The sequence below is a fragment of the Labrus mixtus genome, chromosome 10 (assembly GCF_963584025.1).
Source record: "Labrus mixtus chromosome 10, fLabMix1.1, whole genome shotgun sequence".
NCBI classification, from domain to species: domain Eukaryota; kingdom Metazoa; phylum Chordata; class Actinopteri; order Labriformes; family Labridae; genus Labrus; species Labrus mixtus.
In genome coordinates, this window is record NC_083621.1 from 12,320,973 (window position 1) to 12,339,950 (window position 18,978).

The window sequence follows — 18,978 nt, forward strand, 5'->3', positions numbered from 1 at the left end:
ATTTTGCACATTTTGCCTTGAATTTTCATCTTTTCCCGTTGAGATTGCCACCTAATATTAATTAGTTTATTTAATTTGGCTGTGAAGGCTAAGCATGCGTGACCAGCACAATCATATCAAACGACCTGCGGAGGGCATGATGGGAATATGTGCTTTCAGCGTTATGCAGGCTATTTGAATAAACAAACAAATCCTTTATAATGATGTGAATTTATAAGATTTAATATTGCTGCCGTAAGTAGCCTGCAATTGAGCAACCACGCAGATTACAACTAAAGCCTTGGTCAGACCACATATTTTCAGCCTTTGATATTCTGCAGATTGACTTTCTTGTTGTTTGCATTGCACCCCCTTTTAGAAAAAAACAATACAATATTCACGTGTGTTTGCTCGCCGTTGTGACAAATGCTTTATTTTCAGTTTCATGTCCTATTAATTATCACACCAATGGCGTGAGGAGTGATTCACTAGTTAATGCTTGCTCGGCTGTCGTCCACCTACATTCACCAACCAGCCAAGCACAAAGCGGTTTTCAGGATGGGAGGAAATTCTCCGCCATGTCTCCCCTCTTTTCCCACCTCCCTTTCCCTCTGCGCGGTTTTGTTGGACTTACTTCCAAATATGGAAGTGAACGGTGAGCGGCGGCGGCGGTCAGTGCACGCGCCTCGCTCACAGCACGAGGGAGGGTCGGGCCGCGACGCTGATCACCATATAAGGAAACAAGGGACACGAAATTCGCTGTAGCAGTTTTTCTGTACACGGCATCTCGTGGAGGGGAGAGAGAGAGAGAGAGAGAGAGAGGTTCGCTCTCAGAGAGGGGGTCAGTGTGAGGATGAGAGTCTGTGGGAGACGAGCAGGGAGCTGAATCCACACAATTATCCAGACAATAATATGATGCTGTTGAAATAATATCACAGATGGGGTTCAATCATATGGAGGTAGTGCTGTTTTTTTTATTGTTGTAATGTGGGTTATTATAATGGCCTACATAGCCGCGCTATGGTTGTAAACACAAAGCCTGTAAATGGTGGCTCACATTCATAATGTGGACAAACAGCCAATAGAAAGGTAGCTATAAAAAAAAACAAAAAAACATAAACTTATAAGTGTCATAAAATCTGACATTAAAGTAGCCTCTATTTTCACAAAGCACGTCACCACTATGGTAGAATATATTTTCTGGCGTTAGCTTTATAACACTACATTCTAGCTCTTTGTTCAGACTGCACAGTTTTACTCACTCTCCTGTAAATGATCTCTAATGTCACTGCTCTCACAGTTATAGTGTACAATAGTTCATTGTTAACAGTTTACATGTCACATTTTTAACTACAAGCTGTCATTATGTAGCCTAAATATTAAATGTGCCTGTATAGTTTCATTTTCTAATTTGAATACGTAGCAATACCTAATAATCACACAACATTTCCTTAATGGATTAGTTTGAACAATAATTTAAACGTTTAATACCTTAACATTAAAGGATTTTTCAACTGGCTTCACTATCTAGTGAGATGCTAAAGTGCATTTTGTTATGCTGCCATTTATCAATTAAATCAAGTTTTATGCAATCTGATATAATCTGAGTCAAACATGCAATTATGTTTTGTAGCTTCCTGTTTTAAGATCTTAAAATATGTATGGAATCAGAAGTAATATTCTGTGGTTGTGACCAAAATATTGCTACACAGCAAGTTTGTGATGTTAAACCTGTATGTTGGATCTGTGTCGCAAGAAACCTCAAAAGAAACCGCATCCTCTCTTCAGTTTTGTACAGAAGCTTTGGATTGCTGTGAATCCAATCATTTTATCAAGGTTTTCTAAGAATCACAATCATTTTATTCTATACATTATATCTTATATCATATATATAAAACTGTTGTTTTCCCCCTAATAATAAGACAATATACCCCTATCACATTGCAACCGAAAATTAATTAAGTTGATAATTACAGTAGTGGTAACACATTAGAAAGAGGCATTAACATTTTCAAGCTCTGTTTATTCTTTATAAAATCAGTATTTCGCAACTCAAGGCCACCATAGCCCTGCAAGACATGAGTTCCTTTTTAACAATATTGCATGCATTTCAATTATTTAGGAATGAGCTGTGTGCAAAAAGCACCAGAGAGGAGGGAAAGTGCAAAATAAAATGCTTGTACATCTTGAAATCTCCTCCTCTTGTGGAGAGAGACATACATGGAATGTGTTATGTGATGCTCAGAAATCATGGAAATCAAGGGAGTCTTATCCTTAATATTCCCATGCCTCTGGTTTGGTTCATATTCTTATGACTTTTACCTACAGTATCATGGAATCACTGCAAGGTTAAAGCTCCATTTAGCAGTTGTATTTGTGTCAATTATTTTGAATTTTTAAGTGCACATTACAAAATTATTACAAACTACGGGATGCTACTTTTAGTCTCAGGTCACACTATCTTTTGGCATTTAAAAAGTCAATTTTACTAAGTAAATGCTCACGATTCCACTCCTCCAATCCAATGTGTTTGAAAGAAAGAACCTGCCTTTCATCCTGTAAAGAGACCTTAATCCAATGCCTGATTCATTCTGAGTTAGTATGAGAATCCATGTTTGGCTCCACAAACCTAATAAATCCACTGTGGAGCCTTTTTAATTTCCCTTCGTGACTGTTTTTGGGGAAAAATACACGCCTGAAAGGTTAAATGGCCGCAGGTTAGTTAACAGGAATTCAGAACACAACTCAGCCCCTTTCCATATTCATTTTGCAAATATCAATTACAAGTAATTTAAAGCAAATCTCTGAACCAAACGTGCAACTACTTCAAGCTGGATCAAAAACCATCAATACCTATCTATAGATCACCAGAAAGCAAAAAAAAAAAAAACTAGTCATAAAGATCAAAAAGAAGTTTGACATTGCCATTCTTTTTTTTTTAAGTTGACTTGAGATCAGATGTAAACATTTCTGGAGAATATGTATCTATGGATGCACAGCCTATAAATGGTCACTTAGAACATTACATTAGGGAATTACTTCAAGAGGGTCACAAGTAATCTTCACTTCCATTCAGATTAATGATCAGAAGTGCTACATTTGTTCAGAACCTAAGTTACAAAAATCAAAGTCCCGTTTTCCCATCGTTTCTTCTGCTTATTTCTCGTGATTTTTATCCAAGCTGCTTCTTTTTGCGTTGTGTTTAAACTATGTTTTCTGTATGGATTCATTGTAGTAACTTTCAAAAGGACTAAACCCCTATAGTCAACACTACATCCTTTGTGTTTGAACCATTCTGAGGTATAAAGTGCTAATAGTAGTAGGTCAAAGCTGACTCTTTGGCTGATTGGTTACTAGTTTTATTTTGACGGGTGCTCAACACCTCTAAGTACTCTAAGCTTCATCTTTGGACCTGGGACATTTTACACATTAAATATTTTTCTTTATAATATCTCTAGAAGAGTGTAGCATTTAGTATCAAAATGTAAAAAGTGTAACAAAAATCCATCAAGAATAAACTGCAAAGAATCTGAAACAAATGAGATTCAACTGAACCCTCATGAAATGCAGCTACCAAAACCTACTGAGCAATATAGAAAGTGCGTATCCTCTCCTCCCTCAAAGCAGTGAAAGTTCACCCTTTTAGATATGCAAGTTTATATTATTTATAAAGCAAAATCAAACACAATGGAATGTCTTTAAGGCCACAAAGTAAAAAAAAAATAAAGCCACAAAGAAACATGTATAAATGTTTTAGCTTTAAAGCCAGCAGTTCAAAAGGTAGTTATCTAAAGATAAACTGCAGAAGCTTTATTTGAGAAGCACCCTGACTGCCCTCGTCTGAACAATATCAAGCAAAGTCCAGATGCATTGAGCTAAATAAGAAAGATTTAAGTGTTGTGTACGTTTAAAAGGTAAACATTGACTTGTCTTTAAGACCAATTGTAAACGTGTCAAATGATGGCAGTATCAATTAAAGACGTGAAGAATCACTTCCAGGGATTCAGATGATTTGACTCCAGTGAATCCAGTCACCTTTATGTAAGCCTGGACTTGCATAATAAAGATGCTGGTGAGTCAACTGTTTACCTTGTGTTGATGTTCAATGGGAGGCATGATAAGGCTTTAGTGCTGAGTGTGTGCTTGTGTTGTGTGCTGGTTGCATTGCATCAAGATTATGAAGGTTCATAGGTCCTCTAACTGGATTTCTTCTGGTCAATGGTGCTTGCTCCTCTCGACTTGTTCAACACCACGGTGGCCTGAAAGTAGAGGGGAAAAAAGAAAGATGAGTCACGTCACAGAATATGTTCTTTCAACATTCACAGATGTGGTTAATATATAGTACTGAAACCCTCTGCCTGGGAAGGTTAAAAATATAACAGGAAGTTCAGAGTGGTTTAGATCTGACAAACCAACTCTGGTTTCCTTTTAGTAACAGAAGTTAAGCCTCAGAATTAACTCTGAACGGGCTTCTACACTCTTGCAGATGTTACTTGGATTTTCTATTCGTGCTCTGATGACGTTGGATCCATTTGTATCTAATTTAAAGCTCCATATTTCAATTCTTCTAACAAGAAGTAAACGGTTAAATGTGTTATGAAAAGAGTTGCAACAGGAAAGTTAGAGCGTCTCCAGCAAACGGTTTAGTAACTGAAGGGATTAAAAACAAATCCTTGTGAATTGAAACCTTAAACTGGACGTGGCTCACAGACACATTAAAGTAATTCATTGCCAAAGAGAAACATTACAAGCTAAATAAACTCAACCGTATTAGTTTTTACAAATGAACTGTTACATTTTGAACATAAAATGAGTTTTGATCTGCTAGATATCTCCCTAGCTAAACGTCAGGTGATGTTTACATGTATGATGGGAAGTGACAGTTAATGTATGTTTTTTTAAAGGTTTATTTTTGGGCTTTTTGTGCCTTTAATGGAGAGATAGGACAGTGGATAGAGTCGGCAACCAGGGAGAGAGAGCGGGGAACGACATGCGGGAAGGAGGCCACAGGCAGGATGCGAGCCCGGGCCGCCCGCCCCCCCTTGAGACAACAGCCTCAATACATGGGCCGCGCGCCCTAACCATTGCGCCACCAGCGCGCCCCGTTAATGTATGTTTTTAACAGTTTCTCCAGTTGTTTCAGGTAAAATGGGGAAAACACTATTCTAAAAAGCATTTAAAACTCAAACTATTCTTGTATTCATATCTATTTTTTTTATTTAACACAGCACATGATGCTATAAACAAGCAACTACCAGTAAGTACAAATGTATCACTGCTGATTTATGTCACTCTAGGATTTCTAGAGGCTTTAAGTGTTCTTCACAACACAAACTGCTCCCTCTACTGCCTTGTATGTGCTATTGCAGTTTTAAAAAAAAAAGCTTGAAAGATGAGAGTCTAAAAGGAACAGACAGCAGTAAATAAAGACTGACCACCAGCCCCATTTCTTCTCACCTGCTCCAGGACAACACCTGCGGCCTGGTCGATGGCTCCTCCCACAGTATGGTATCGACCAGAGTAACGGATGAAGGCCCATGTCAGCATGGCCATCATGACAACACCCAGGGTGCAGTCACACACCAGGGCGATGGTTGAGAGGCCGACAAAGAGCAACACACCTGACAGCACGTAGAGGAGGCACACCAGGACAAACAGCACTGCAGGTGTCCGGAAAGCACTAAAGAGATTTTTGGACTTTTAAAGCAAAGAGAAAACAGGTGATTAAGAACACTTTCAAAATCATAATGTTGACAAAAAAGCATAGCATGTAATACTAATGTATGCCAGAGTCGTCTAAAGTTGGAAGAGTGTAAGTAAGAATGGGTAAGCGTGTGTAAGACTAAGCCGCAGAATGTACAAACAAATATACACAAGTTCTCTCTTAAGTTCAGGTACAAAGTCCACACTAACCTTTACAGTCAGGGGAAGGTAATAGGTTTGATAATAAAGTTGTGAGGATTTGGGTTTCACCACTGAGATACAGGAATTAAAAGGCATTGCTTGCCATAAAACACACATTATACATTGATGAGTACTTTTCATAATTTACAATAGGAAGTATAATAGTCATGATGAATAATTCACTCTTCATTATACACAACGTAATACCTTTCAGAAAAACGCAGCCCATGAAGTACTTAGATTAAAGTTTAAAGATTTAAGTTGTAATCTATGTCTTCTTTTGAACTATTTCAGCTGCTGCACCCCTTAACAGACACAAGGGTTCTATAGAATATTAATAGGACAGGCTATTACCTCGTTGTGCTTGCTGAAAGAAAGCCACATTTCCTCTAGCTCCTTCTCCAACTGTGTTTGGTAACGGTCACAAAACTCCTGTCCCCCCATCTTCTTGGTGGAGGAGAAGGTGTGAACAGCCTCTCGGATGTTAAAGTCATGCTTTTCTTCCAGAGAGTCAGGAGACACATAGGGCAAGTCTCCCCCGCACACCTGAGAGAGGAAACGGAGAGAAACGTGGTTCAGTAGTGTGGATCTTATGATCATTGTTTCTGGTTAGTATACAACAGGATTATCCAGCCTTCCTCTGTTAGAAAATGATCACCAAACACAATGAAGACAATTAATGAATCTTTTTTTATGCAGGTAAACCCACCTTCTCCATGTTCTTGTAATACTGATCTTTGGCTGCTGCCACGGCTGCCAGGTTATTAGCCTCTGCTGTAGCCTGGTGAGACAAGCAGGCACATGTTAAAGTGAAAAATAAACAGACAAAAAAAAAGAATGAGTCAACGGCGGGATCACTTCATCCTCCCATTTCACCTCCATGACATTCATGTGGACTTCAATATCGGGCCTAGAAACGGCAGTCTGAGGCCACATTTACACATAGCCGAGTATTTGAAGAATAAATCATAAATACCATGAGCATCGTCTTTGGCTGTGGCAAGTCCTCTCCCTGGTAAATCTTGATGTAAGCCTGGTAAGAAAATTACATTTTAGAAATGAAAAAAAAATGTGTTAAAGATCAGTCGAAGAACTCCGATGGACAAGATGTTACCTTGAAGTACTCGAGCAGGCCACGACAAGTGACTTTGTTTCCATTAATTTCTTTCTCAGCCAGACGATCCGGATGAAGCAGTTTAGGGATGAGGCTCTGCAGCTGATCTCGGAACTCCGTGGCCACATCTGACAAAAGAGATACATCAAAACTCTCAGCGCTTAGTGAATCAGGTGCAAAGCTTAATAGCAACCTTTAACAAAGTCAAAACTGGAAGAAGGGGGATCTTACCACCGAGTTGTCCCTGAAAAGAGGGGCTGGTGGCAACATTCAACCCAGGGTGAGGCAACAAGAAGCAGGAAATGTTGGTGAAGCATGAGTGGATGTGCTCTCTCACTGTTTGGAGCTCCTCATGTTGGGCCTCCTTAACCTTTAAAATCAACCCAGCATATAATTTCAGATAAGATTATTTACCCTTTTTTTTCCTGCAAAATCAACGAGACCGATGTTGTACCTGTAATCTTTTGTCCAGGAACTCATTGCCTCCTTTAAACCCGTACGCATATTCGTATGGAAAACTCCAATCCCTGATCAGGAACATCAGAGACTGTGGAGGGAAAAGAAAAAAGAAAAAGTTCTCATAGGTTTAATCGCACATAAGGCAATGCAACAAAAACAATCTGAAACATCCTCAGCAGCAGTTTCTCAAATCTTTCTCGTACCTGAAAGGGCTTCAGAAAAATCTCATCCATGGCAAGACGACCGTACTCTGTGAACAGCTGTGAGGAAAAGACAGCCGTTGTGAAAAATGTTTACTGACATGCCAAAATCTGAAGCGCAGCTGAAGTTAAGCAGCGAAGCTTCAGTCAAATCTCCCCTAAGTCTGAAACAGGTAGCATATTCTAAGACCCTTGCTTTTAATGTGAATAAAGATTAAAATAAAGAATGAAATAGTCATTGTCACTCTTCATATTTTCAAACATCATTGATGTAATCTACATTGATTTACGAAAAACTTTACTGTAAACAGACCTGTAGCTGCTGCAGATCATCCTCCTGTACGTTCTGGGACAGATTGTAGATCTATATAGACAGAAAGGAAATCAGTATAGATTGAAATGAGGATAATTAGAAATGATTAAATCAGTGCTAAGAAGAAATCAGTCACCTGTATGGAGCTGGTCATGGTGCTGAGGGCAAAGATGGTGGCACAGTCCTTCACAGTGGACTGATTATCAAAGGCACCCTGAGTGTCCATCAACACCACTGCCACCTAGAGGTGAACAGAGACACATACAGTACATCACATAAACACTGGGTGTGGCTAACGGGGATACTCTTTATTTCTTTAGAAAACATAACTTACTGTTAATTTGAATAGATTCTTCAAATCAACAAAAAAAAAAACAGGACTTTCCCTTCCACTCTCTACCTTAATGTGGGATGTTCCTGTTAGTTACAGAGTATATTTCTGCCTGTGTGGAGGTTTTCTTATTATATTTATACTATCACTCATCTCTGGTGATCGTCTTTGTCTTTTGGCTACAACATATGGCTGTTATCATGAAATAAATTATATTTAATATAATCTTATCTCATTTTAAATTACATCGTGCACTAATTCTCTAACAGCTTTGTGAATAACAGTCAGACTTAAGAGGATGAAATGAGAATATGGGGTTAATATTGAAGGGAAAAGGCAGATCAAATCCAGAGTAAAGTGAAGACCTTTCTAGAAATGATTTGATATAATCATCAAATACAACGTTATTAATAATGTCTTGATTTGACAGTTGCACAGTTTAAAGTTGCAAACAACATGTAGACCAAGATATTCTGCATAGATTAAATAAACCGTGGTACCTCTGTCCCATCGCTCTTTCGGACAGGGAAGACTTCGCTCCACAGCTGGATGCCTGTCGTCTCAGGTTCTGAACCGCCTCTCCATGAAAACCCCGTCAGTGGCTCATCATCCAGACCAAGCCAGTTCTCATCGCCCTGCAGAAACACATTTTACCTTTTCAATCAGGGGCAGGCTGGGGCTTTGCTGAGAAACTCTGTATATCTAAACCCTCTGGCCTATTTCAAATGAGAAACATGCCTTGTCATGTACTTCCTATTATCCTATATTCTATCTTCCAATAATGTAGCACTACAGCAGCAGACATGTACACTGAATCAATAGAAACTCCAGTGCATCATTTACAAAACAGAAAAGTAATAATTGAACTGTTGAACTCAGTCAGGGCATAATCACAGGTTTTTATCACTGCTACAGAAGGACGGCTACAGAAGTGTTTCAATGGACACCATGTTTGATTTGAATGTTACCAAATTCAATGAGATCTCTCAATGAGTACATTAAATGTAATACCATGACTAGGTTAGCTTGAAATATGTACCTGAAAACAAGATGACTCACTTTGACTCCACACGGTCTAATAAGCGACGATCAGATTTCAGGAAACTAGTTAGGTCACATGTTAGACAAGGGATGGGCATGAAGGTCTCAGTGTATTATAGAGACTTCCAAACTCCCACACCTCAAGGCAGCATCACTTGCTGTGACCGCCCTGCTTTAGAGCTCTCAAGAAAAACATGACAAAATCTTAGCATGAAATAAATGCCTTTAAACTAAAAGGTTGTTATCCTCTCTTCACTCCACTGATATGGGGAGTGAACTTCATTCTTTACGCCTGTCTAACACAGCTCTGTGGATAACTACATTATGGTCCTCTTTCAAAGACATTTGTTACCACAGTGTGTACAGAGCCTCACCTGAAAACAGAACCTAAGTAGAGGAAAAACATTAGAAACATCATTGTACATTCACACACCTCGCACCTCTATGGTTATGTACGAGAACAGAAAGGGGCGCTTGTGATTGAAAGACAAAAACCTTTAAAGCCTTTAAAGGACAGCTGAAGAGAGAACGGAAACGATTGGAGGAGATAGTGGGGTAGACGTGCATCAAAGGGCCCAGGCCAGGAATTGATCCAAGTTTCCTCAGCTTTCACCCAGCTAAAAGTCAGAAAACTTCGTAAGGATTACAATCTTGGGGTTGCCAACGGCCGAGCTAGTTTTTGGCGCCCCATGTAGAGAGGGCTGTAGTCCTCGAAGCGGCCGGCCCCCGGGTTCGGATCTGACCTGTGGCTCATTTACCTCATGTCATTAACGACTCTCTACACTGTCCTGTCTCTCCAATAGAAGGCACAAAAAGCCCCAAAAAAACAAATCTTCAAATTGAAGTGTCAAAATTGTCCTTTGGTCAAAAGTCTTCTTTGGTTTTAAGCCTGGAGTGTAGAACAGCTAACAAATCCTGAAGAAGAAGAAGAAAATACCCCATAGAGGAATATTGTTGAAACAAGTTTGAGAAACACTGTTATGGCAATGGGGACCGATCTCCTGTCAAAGTGAGCCAGTTTCCAGGAAGAGGATCTTCATCTTCATCTAAGGGAATCAGAGTGACCTTTGGGTGATCAGGTGTCTGGAGTTCATGTGCTTGGTATTTAAGGGCTTTGCTGTTTAAGGTCCAAGATGTTGGGAGTGGGGAAGACAATGAATTTGGACAACTCTTATTTTTTTATTCTATATATTTTAGCACTAATTTCCAATCTTGTGCCTTAGAAGAAGTGTCTGCTCCACAGTTATTGTGAAAATGAGAATTAAAACTTTCTAAGACAGTATGATTTTTCCTTATACAATGTGTAACACAGAAGTTACATTAAAGTTGTTCAACTCACCTTCCTGTACATGTAACGGAGCATGAAGTCAAGCAGGAAGCTCTTGCCCTTTCTGAAGGCTCCAGCCACTGACAGAACCACCACATGTTTGTCTCGGACCTCAGGAGCCAACAAAACCCGAGCTAAAGCCTCCTGGTCCAAAGTAAAGGAGTGCTCCTCCTTACACACCGTGACAATCTGAACTGGGCCTGGTTTACTCATCATCCGGACGAGGTTCTGTTCCCTGTAACAAAAACACCAGGTTATTATCCAACTGTAACATTATTATTTCAACTTTTTCTTTTCTATTTTTGAATTGTGTAGTAGTCTAAAAGATGTCCCAAATACTGAAAATGTATAAGCTGGTTATTTACAGCCCACACCTGTACAAAAAAAAAAAATCGTATTCATAGTGACATAAATCTGCATCAAATGTGAGGAGCTTGGAATTGTAAATATTTGACATTTCTTCTTGATAAATTATTTTAAAACAACTTTTTTTTTTTCAAAATCTAAAAGTAATTTTAGTCAGCAGAGTACAGAGGATGATAGCGTTCAATATTGATATATGATTTTATTTTTACACTTTAACAAATCCGTAGAGGTTTCTGATATTAGTTTTATTGTAAAAGAAATCATTATTAAAATAGAGATAATGATTAATGTAAGAAAAGTAAATGAAAAAAAGTCAATATATATATATATAAATAAATGATAATACCCATGTAGGGGATACTGTAGGTCTAAAGGATAAATTACTGAAGTGTCAGTTTAGAAATGCAACTCATTTTCAAATCAACCATGACCTAAGATGGATGATAAACACACTCATTGATCTTTACTCTGAAAACATTATGTTGTCTGTGTCTACTGGAAATTCAGACATGCAATCATCCTTTCATCACAATATTTTCTCTGTGCTTTAGCAGAAGATAAGATGCTTTATGTGTGTCATGCTGCTTTGCCTCCAGCTAGTGGATTTAGCATGCTCTCTCCAACAGTTTCCTGTTTAGCTTTTTGAAAGCACTTCGTTGTTGTTGTAAACAACCCCCCCCCCCCCCCCCCCCCGAGGAGGATCTCCTCTCCCATGATGAGTAAGACAGGGATGGTGCTTTCATAACAGCTTTTCTATGGCAATAATATCAAAAGCATGTTGTCCCTCCTTGCACTAAAATCTCCTCACCTCTAAAGGTGTGGCACTTAGCAGCAGCATGTCTGACATTGCTATGCAGTGAGTGTGCTGAAACCTGTGGATGTCAACGTAACGTACGAGCAGATACTGCAAGACATCATCTAAATTATAAACCAGCATCTCTATAATCAACGTTGGTTTTTTTTGTAAGTATCTGCCACTTATCACCATCGAGGTTAGCTCTGCTTGAGCGAGCTAAATAAAAGATGTCTAACTATAATAGAGATGATTAAAGAAGCTCAATAAAGCCCATAACAACTGGTATGCTATCTTACTATTATCGAATAACATGCATGTGTTTGGTAGTTAAATAAAAACATTGAAAAGCTAACGCCTAACGCACGCTGTTAGAGGAAACCAGTGTTATGAAACTAACCGATCTTGTAAACTGAAGCTATAATCCTGCTCCATGCTGTGGCTTCTGGTTCACATTGTAAAGTTAGTATTACCTTAAGGCGACTTGAGCGGCTTCAAAGCAATCCCCCCTGCGAGCAGACTAACAAACGTGACTTTTTCACTCTGGCATGAAAACAACTTATGATAACTTTTTTCCACCACGAAAAAACTCACGCACTTCCGTTGTCAATCCCCGCCACGTCTCATGGAAAATGTAGTTTTTCTGAACGTCTTCCTACGTTGACTTTAGTGGGTCTGTGACTACGTTACCCAATGTGCCTCGCGTTTATCAAGTAAAGTTACGAACACGGAACTGAAGTTGAGTCAAATAAATCTTTTTTTTTTTGATTTGCGTCTAGTCAAAACATCTTCGAATGACTGCCGCGGGTGAAACGACACTGTTGCCTAGTAACACATTGTTGTTTAAGAACATACTATTTGTTGTTGTTCTCGCAGATTTGGTCCAGTTGGCTGCGGTCTGCCCTCTACTGGTTTAATTTGAAGAAACAACAAGAAACCTGATGAATAAAACTCCCCAACATGTACAACAATGTGAGGTAAAAATCAATGAAATCAAAGCTGATAAGTTACACAACATCGGCACAAGATATTTTATTCGTTAGATTACAAATTCAGTAGTTTTGAAAATACATAACATTTACAAATACAAATCCAGTTAATCCTCAAATGAAAGATCTTTAAATGGCAGTTCATATCCAATCAAAGTATTTTTGATTGACAACAGTGTAGCTTAGTTTACAAGTACCAAAGGTTTTCAAATTCACAGAAAGTGTAAAGACATTCAGGGAATCAACAGGACATCTTAAACATTAAATCAACCTAATCTGAAGAGTGGTTAAAGAGCAATTCTTTAGATAAAGAGTTAATTGGAAGTACTGACATGATTATAACTGAGAAGTGCTTTCCCACTTTTTCATACACCCTACAATTACAACTACTTTATAAATTAAGCATTTTTTAAACATGGTATTCTACAAAACCACGTCTAGAAAGGAAATATTTCCAGAATATGCTACATTGACAGTGTTCCCGGGGAAGGAATATCTTAAACTTTGAAGCGATGATCAGCACTAACAATGGGTTGATAAGACATATTCATATTGAAAGTATATATGTATATACAGTATATATTCACTTTATGAATTTGAGTAAATGTCTCAGAAGAGCTGTTATTTTCTTGTAAATATTGAAATGAGTAAAACGTGTTCATGAATTTGGTCAACTTTACTTCTACTTGAATTGGAAGCAGAACTTCATTCCCTGAGAGTGAAACTAAGCTTTTAAAAAAATCACAGTGAAAATCCTTAAAATATATTGAAGTTCATATCTATTAATACTTGAGATTCTCAGAGCACAATTTTTTTTCCCATATTTTTCAGTTTAATGTTACACTCTCAATTACTTCTTAGTCATCTTCTGCATTGAAAGTGCTAGAATACATACAAGAATTACTGTGATCCACAGTCTTGTGAGTCCATCACAAAACTAATCTATACTTTCTCCTAACTACAACAAGGTTTTAGGGCAGTGTCAGCGTCTAAGGAAAAAGCAGGCAGCGTGAAAAAACAATCATCACTACATCCATTAACATTGTTGGTTTGATGGAGTGTTTGTTTACAATAAATTGTAGTGTTGCATCAATTGTGATTGTTAATGAGATATTAACTTTAATATCCTCCTCCTGCCAGGTCCAGCAGTGACCCAGCAGCCTCCTGCGCCTCGGCGTCCAGCTGCAATATCTCTACGGTCTCCAGGTCTAACTCAGTATCACCTGGCAGCACCAAGTACTGGTACTGTTGAGACTGGTAATAATGTAACTCAATGTACCCGCTGTCTGACAGGGGGTCCTTCTCCATGTCTTCGCAGACCTCCTCCTGTTGGTAGTCCACTGACTCCATGGTGACAAGCTCCTCGTGATCAGGTGTCAAAGGGCACGTTGGGTTTTCAGAGAAAGGCAGGTTATCCATGGTCAGGGTTTGAGGTGAGGGCGAGGAGAGGAGGAGGGTGTGAGAAAGAGCATCTGAATTAGAGGAAAACAACAAAATGGGAAATGAGGGATCAAAAGAGCCATTAATATTAATAACATGTTCATACAGCCTGGCATAACAACCACTTGTCATATACTTCAGTGACCCTGTATAGCATCTAGGCTCTCAAATAAAACAAGGGAACAAAAAGAGGACTAAGCTAGAATATAGCTGTGTTGCCAAGGAAAAAGAAGGTGTTGCCATGACAACAGACCACAAACACAGGAACTATGTTGCATGCTGTGAAAGCTGCAGGGTGGGAGAAAAGCAGCAGGTAATAAAAATGTCAAAGAGAGCTGTTACCCCATTGATAAAACACTGTTGTCTAAAATACATTAGGGTCAAACATGTTGGTTCATGTGTTATATAAAGGAGAAGAAGCTTCTGATATTGTCAACGTCATAATCATCACTAACCTGAAATCTCAAGAGAATCACAAACTGCAGGCATCTCAAAGTCAGCTCCTTCCAACCTGCACACAGTATTTTTGCAGAATGCATTGATTTGAACACAACTCAGCAAGAAAGTGTGGTTAAAATGCCAAGTTACTCAGGCAAATGATTTATTTTAACACTTTGTGTAGAAAGCAATGCAGAGCGATGCCTGTATTAAAACCAGGCATCCACACAAAATAAATAAAAGTTTACTTAAGTCTGCAACTAATGTTTATTTTACAGTTTAACAGGCTCAGTATTAGTTTGTCTTTAGTAACGGAAAATAGTAAAATAAGTCAATTGTAATTGACAAGACACTTATGGAAATCAGAGTTGCATGTTTTTGTACCAATAGTGTCAAATCAGAGATGTTCAGTTTAAATTCATTCAAAAACAATGAAAGAAAGTTTTAACATATGGCAAAATGTTTGGTTGCCATTTTTGTTGTTCAAGTTAACGCTCCTGTGAAGAGTGTTTTGCTTGTTATTTAGCTGAGTAAATAATGTCCCTTAATAAGCTACAAAAGCAAAAGAGACCACAAGCTACAAGATTTTTGTTCTTTATTGATGTATTAATGCCTGCAAAACGCTGCTGTAGGGTTGGTGTCAGACAAAGTGATTAACTGCTCCTTGCCAAAACAGCCTTTATGTACACTTTCCTTGGCAAAGATTCTTGGTTAGTTATACATTTGAAAAAAAGAAAGCGGATTATGTTTTTGTCCAAAAACAATCCTTAGGCCCTTTTTGTTTTTTCGTTGTTGTTTTTTTTGGGCAGAAAAGCGCTGGATGTGCACTCTGGAGCGTTTGGATAAACAGTTGTGTGCTGTGAATTTAAGTGCTGTCTCATATATATATATATATATATATATACATATAACTTTTCGGTTTTAGGAGATCCGGCAGTTTCTCAGGGTAAATAAAGCCAATTTTATTTCTCACCTTATAAAATGAATTACTAAAAATAAATGTGAAAATAATAGTTAGTGGCACATATTAAACTGTGTGGTTATACTCACAGTTCAGGCTTGTTTATCAGATTGCTGTTGGTGCTGTGATAACTGTGGGTCTTCCTCAGCACCTCAAGGAGCGCCGGTTGATATTCTGGACACACACACCACAGAGATCCCTTTCCCACGCACTGAAACACAAACACACTAAATTTTAAACATTCAGATTGAAAATGTGTGAACCTTAAGCCACACTGACACATTCAAGCGTACTATAGCCATTACACACGTGGAGCACATTACAGTAATATCCTTGTAAGGTGTTTTAATTTATGACTGGTGAACAGCACATCTTGAATCAGCGAGTGCTCAGGGATATTTCAGCAGAATGGATGCTCAGATATGATTGCTTGAACTTCTGCCCAGTGGTATTAATCTCTCTACATGACCCTGGTGCTCTTTGGTAAACGTGAGTCGTTTCCTCACCTGGCTCTTGTCCCTCTGAATGCGGCGGAAGCTCTTGCTCAGGGACAGGTTGTGTCTGACAGAGTTCCTCCATCCTCCGGAGGCGGTCCTGTAGAATGGGAAATTGTTGACAATCCATTCATAGATGTCTTTCACTGGCAGCCTCTTGTCAGGCGAATCCTCTATTGCCATGAAAATCAGACTACTGAAGGAGTATGGGGGTTTGGACGAGGCTGGAGGTAGAGGTTGGGTGGGTTGCGAGGCCTCTAGCTGAGGCAGTGCTGTCATTTTGGGGATGGGCTGCAGTGGCAGTAGGTTGCCCCTCTGATGCAGCCAATTGAGACAGGTCAGGTCATCTTGGTCTGATATGTTTGACGGGCTCAGGCACTGAATGGGTTGTCCGTTGAGACACTGAGACGCTGTGCAGTGTGAGAGAGGGGAGGGGGAGTGACTAGACTCTGCTGTCGATGGAGATAGCGAGGAAGGGGACGGGGGGAATGAAATGGGGGAGAGTGGAAGTGAAACACGGCCATTTGTCTGCTGCGGCGAGGAAGAGAAAGGCAGGGACACTTCAAAAGTGATAGGACACGGTGATGGTGGAGGCAGTGTGTGAGAGCTATTCTCCATCTCTCCCAGAAGAAAACCTTTAGGTCCCTGCCGAGAGATATGACAGAAATCAGGTTTAAAAAATATAAACACTCACGACTGAAGTCATGTCCATTTTACATATACCCTATGGGGCTTCACATAAACCCCAATTCTGTTGTCGCAATGTTACCATTCGCAATAAATACATTGCCAAATTTATATCACTGTATATATGGAAAATTATTCTATGTCAACACTTTCTCACTAGTAAGTGTACAAGTTCATCCATTGGACATATACCAGAGTAGAATGGCCATGCTTTCAAACCATTTTGATGCAGTCAAATGAAGCTAAAACTAGCCATCAGCTACCCTCAGTTTATTTTAGATCTCAATGTTTGTGGTGATATAGAGAGCTTTTTGGATTTATTTTGGAATCAGGAGGGACATGCTGCAAACACAGGTATTCTGAGCAGGAATATAGAAACTGTGAGTTATAGCTCATATGCATTAAGTTTTAGTTTATTGCTTTAATATTATAATTGCAATATTGAACAGTGTTATCTCACAATGCATCATTTTGTCATACATGCATGCAGTCCTAAAGGCCAACATGAAATAGGTCAACACACTAAACCATGTAGCTACATAACAGCACGTGGAGACTAAAAAATATATAGGCATATTTATTTATGTATTATATTTTTAAACATTTGAAAGAGACAAAAAATTCAATTCAAGAAAATACTTCAGTTTTAAGCTTCACGCTAGAAATGCAGATGGAAAATGTGTGAGAGAAGAAAATCCTCAAAGCTTGATTGAGTTAAATGTTAGCTGTCTGTTCCCCTCTGATGAACATCAGCTCAAACGTTCAGAGGTCACTGTGTCAAAAGGCTTCAGGTTTAATAAACAAAGAGTGAACAGGTACAGGTCTCTCAGCTGCTCGTATAGTCAGACATAGTTAAGGTGTGCTTACATCGATTAAATGCTTTAAACAATCTATCCATATAATTATTGTATGTAAAATCTGATATAAAAGCGTTCCGAAGTTTAGACGCCTTACCTGTGTGAAGCCACATGGCTCTACAGTTCAGTCAAAGAGGCAAATGGCGGAAGAATATAAAGTTTCATTTAGTTGGGAAAGCCGCCTTTTCCCCTCACAGGTAACAAACAGTGGTCTAAGCTAGTGCTTCAAATGCATAATAGTAACCACTTACTCACCAAATTACCAAAAAGGAATCCTGGCAGGACTCTGCGCCCTTTAAATGTCCATAACAAGTTGTCCAAAAGTACTGGATGAAATTCTGGCGTTTAAAACTATTTCGGAGTCGGACACCTCTACCTCCGTATTCTGTTGCCGTCTGTGGTTTCTATGGATACCAAAAGGACGCTTTGCAGGGCGCGCGCTCTTATGCGCGCTCCTACAACGAATGGACAGTCTCACATCAATCACATCATGGAGCAGTGAGACACGGTTTTCCTGGCAGGTTATGTGAAATACTTGTCAAGTACTTGTCAAGTATTTGGGAAACTTCAGAAACAAAGGTAAAATAATGGGTCCAAACTTCCATCTGTACCCTATATCTATTTTAATACTTGCATCGTGCAAGCAGCGTGATCTCAGTTTAGAAAAACTGTTGAAACAAAAACCCTGCATATGCAATATAGGCTACTTATTTCAAAACAGTAAAATGGGTATCACAAAAATGTACTTCACATCTGGGGTTTGTTCTTACTATCATTTACTGATGGTATAAGGAGTAAAATTGTACATTTTACAAGGTCAGCAGTTGTGTGCACATTTTCCTCGATTTAGTTGTAACTGTCATTTTTTGCACAAATGTTCTGAATTTAAAACATTGTACCCTTTACTGAAGTGAAGGTGTATAGTATAAAATGGATTAAATGTCAATGAGATTACTTAAACCTCTGAAGAAAAAATGTCAAATGTTCATTGAAATCACCTACAGCTTTGCGTATTGATGATCAAAACGTAATAAAAATATTTCCATCTTAAATATAGCATTCATCATAAATTGTCACTAAGTAGGTGTAATTTCCTAGTTCTTTAAAATTGTACATAAACACAGTTATTGAGGTCCATAAATTGAAATTACTTTCAACCTTTGAGAACTGTACAACTTGGATCAGTTGTCTAGGTCAGTCTCTGACTGTACTCTGGCATTCAGCTTTGGTACCATCGTCAGAAATTTAGTTATTGCACGTACAAACAGGCTCTTTGCATGACCAA

General features: G+C 38.8%; 2 protein-coding genes across 3 annotated transcripts; both read right to left on the minus strand.

Annotated features, from left to right (window-relative positions):
- Window positions 1–1,985: 1,985 nt before the first annotated feature.
- Window positions 1,986–12,415, minus strand: atl3 (atlastin 3). 2 transcript variants are annotated; one of them, XM_061048328.1, is made up of 14 exons: window positions 12,302–12,415; window positions 10,681–10,905; window positions 8,801–8,935; window positions 8,106–8,210; window positions 7,970–8,020; window positions 7,660–7,716; window positions 7,452–7,544; window positions 7,229–7,367; window positions 6,998–7,125; window positions 6,860–6,916; window positions 6,593–6,664; window positions 6,238–6,429; window positions 5,437–5,676; window positions 1,986–4,238 (listed from the first exon to the last, which is right to left on the minus strand). In XM_061048328.1, the coding sequence occupies exons 2-14, from the start codon at window positions 10,882–10,884 to the stop codon at window positions 4,176–4,178; spliced, it is 1,536 nt and encodes a 511-aa protein (XP_060904311.1). In that variant the 5' UTR covers window positions 10,885–10,905; window positions 12,302–12,415; the 3' UTR covers window positions 1,986–4,175. The 2 variants fall into 2 exon arrangements, with proteins under 2 accessions (XP_060904311.1, XP_060904310.1); XM_061048327.1 differs by having other exon boundaries at window positions 10,681–10,898; window positions 12,295–12,379.
- A 434-nt stretch (window positions 12,416–12,849) lies between these two features.
- On the minus strand, window positions 12,850–18,179 carry si:ch211-145o7.3 (forkhead box protein N2). Its single transcript, XM_061048329.1, has 5 exons — window positions 17,949–18,179; window positions 16,162–16,794; window positions 15,745–15,866; window positions 14,712–14,767; window positions 12,850–14,288 (listed from the first exon to the last, which is right to left on the minus strand). Exons 2-5 carry the CDS (start codon window positions 16,765–16,767, stop codon window positions 13,936–13,938), a joined length of 1,137 nt encoding a protein of 378 aa, XP_060904312.1. The 5' UTR covers window positions 16,768–16,794; window positions 17,949–18,179; the 3' UTR covers window positions 12,850–13,935.
- Between the last annotated feature and the right edge of the window lie 799 nt (window positions 18,180–18,978).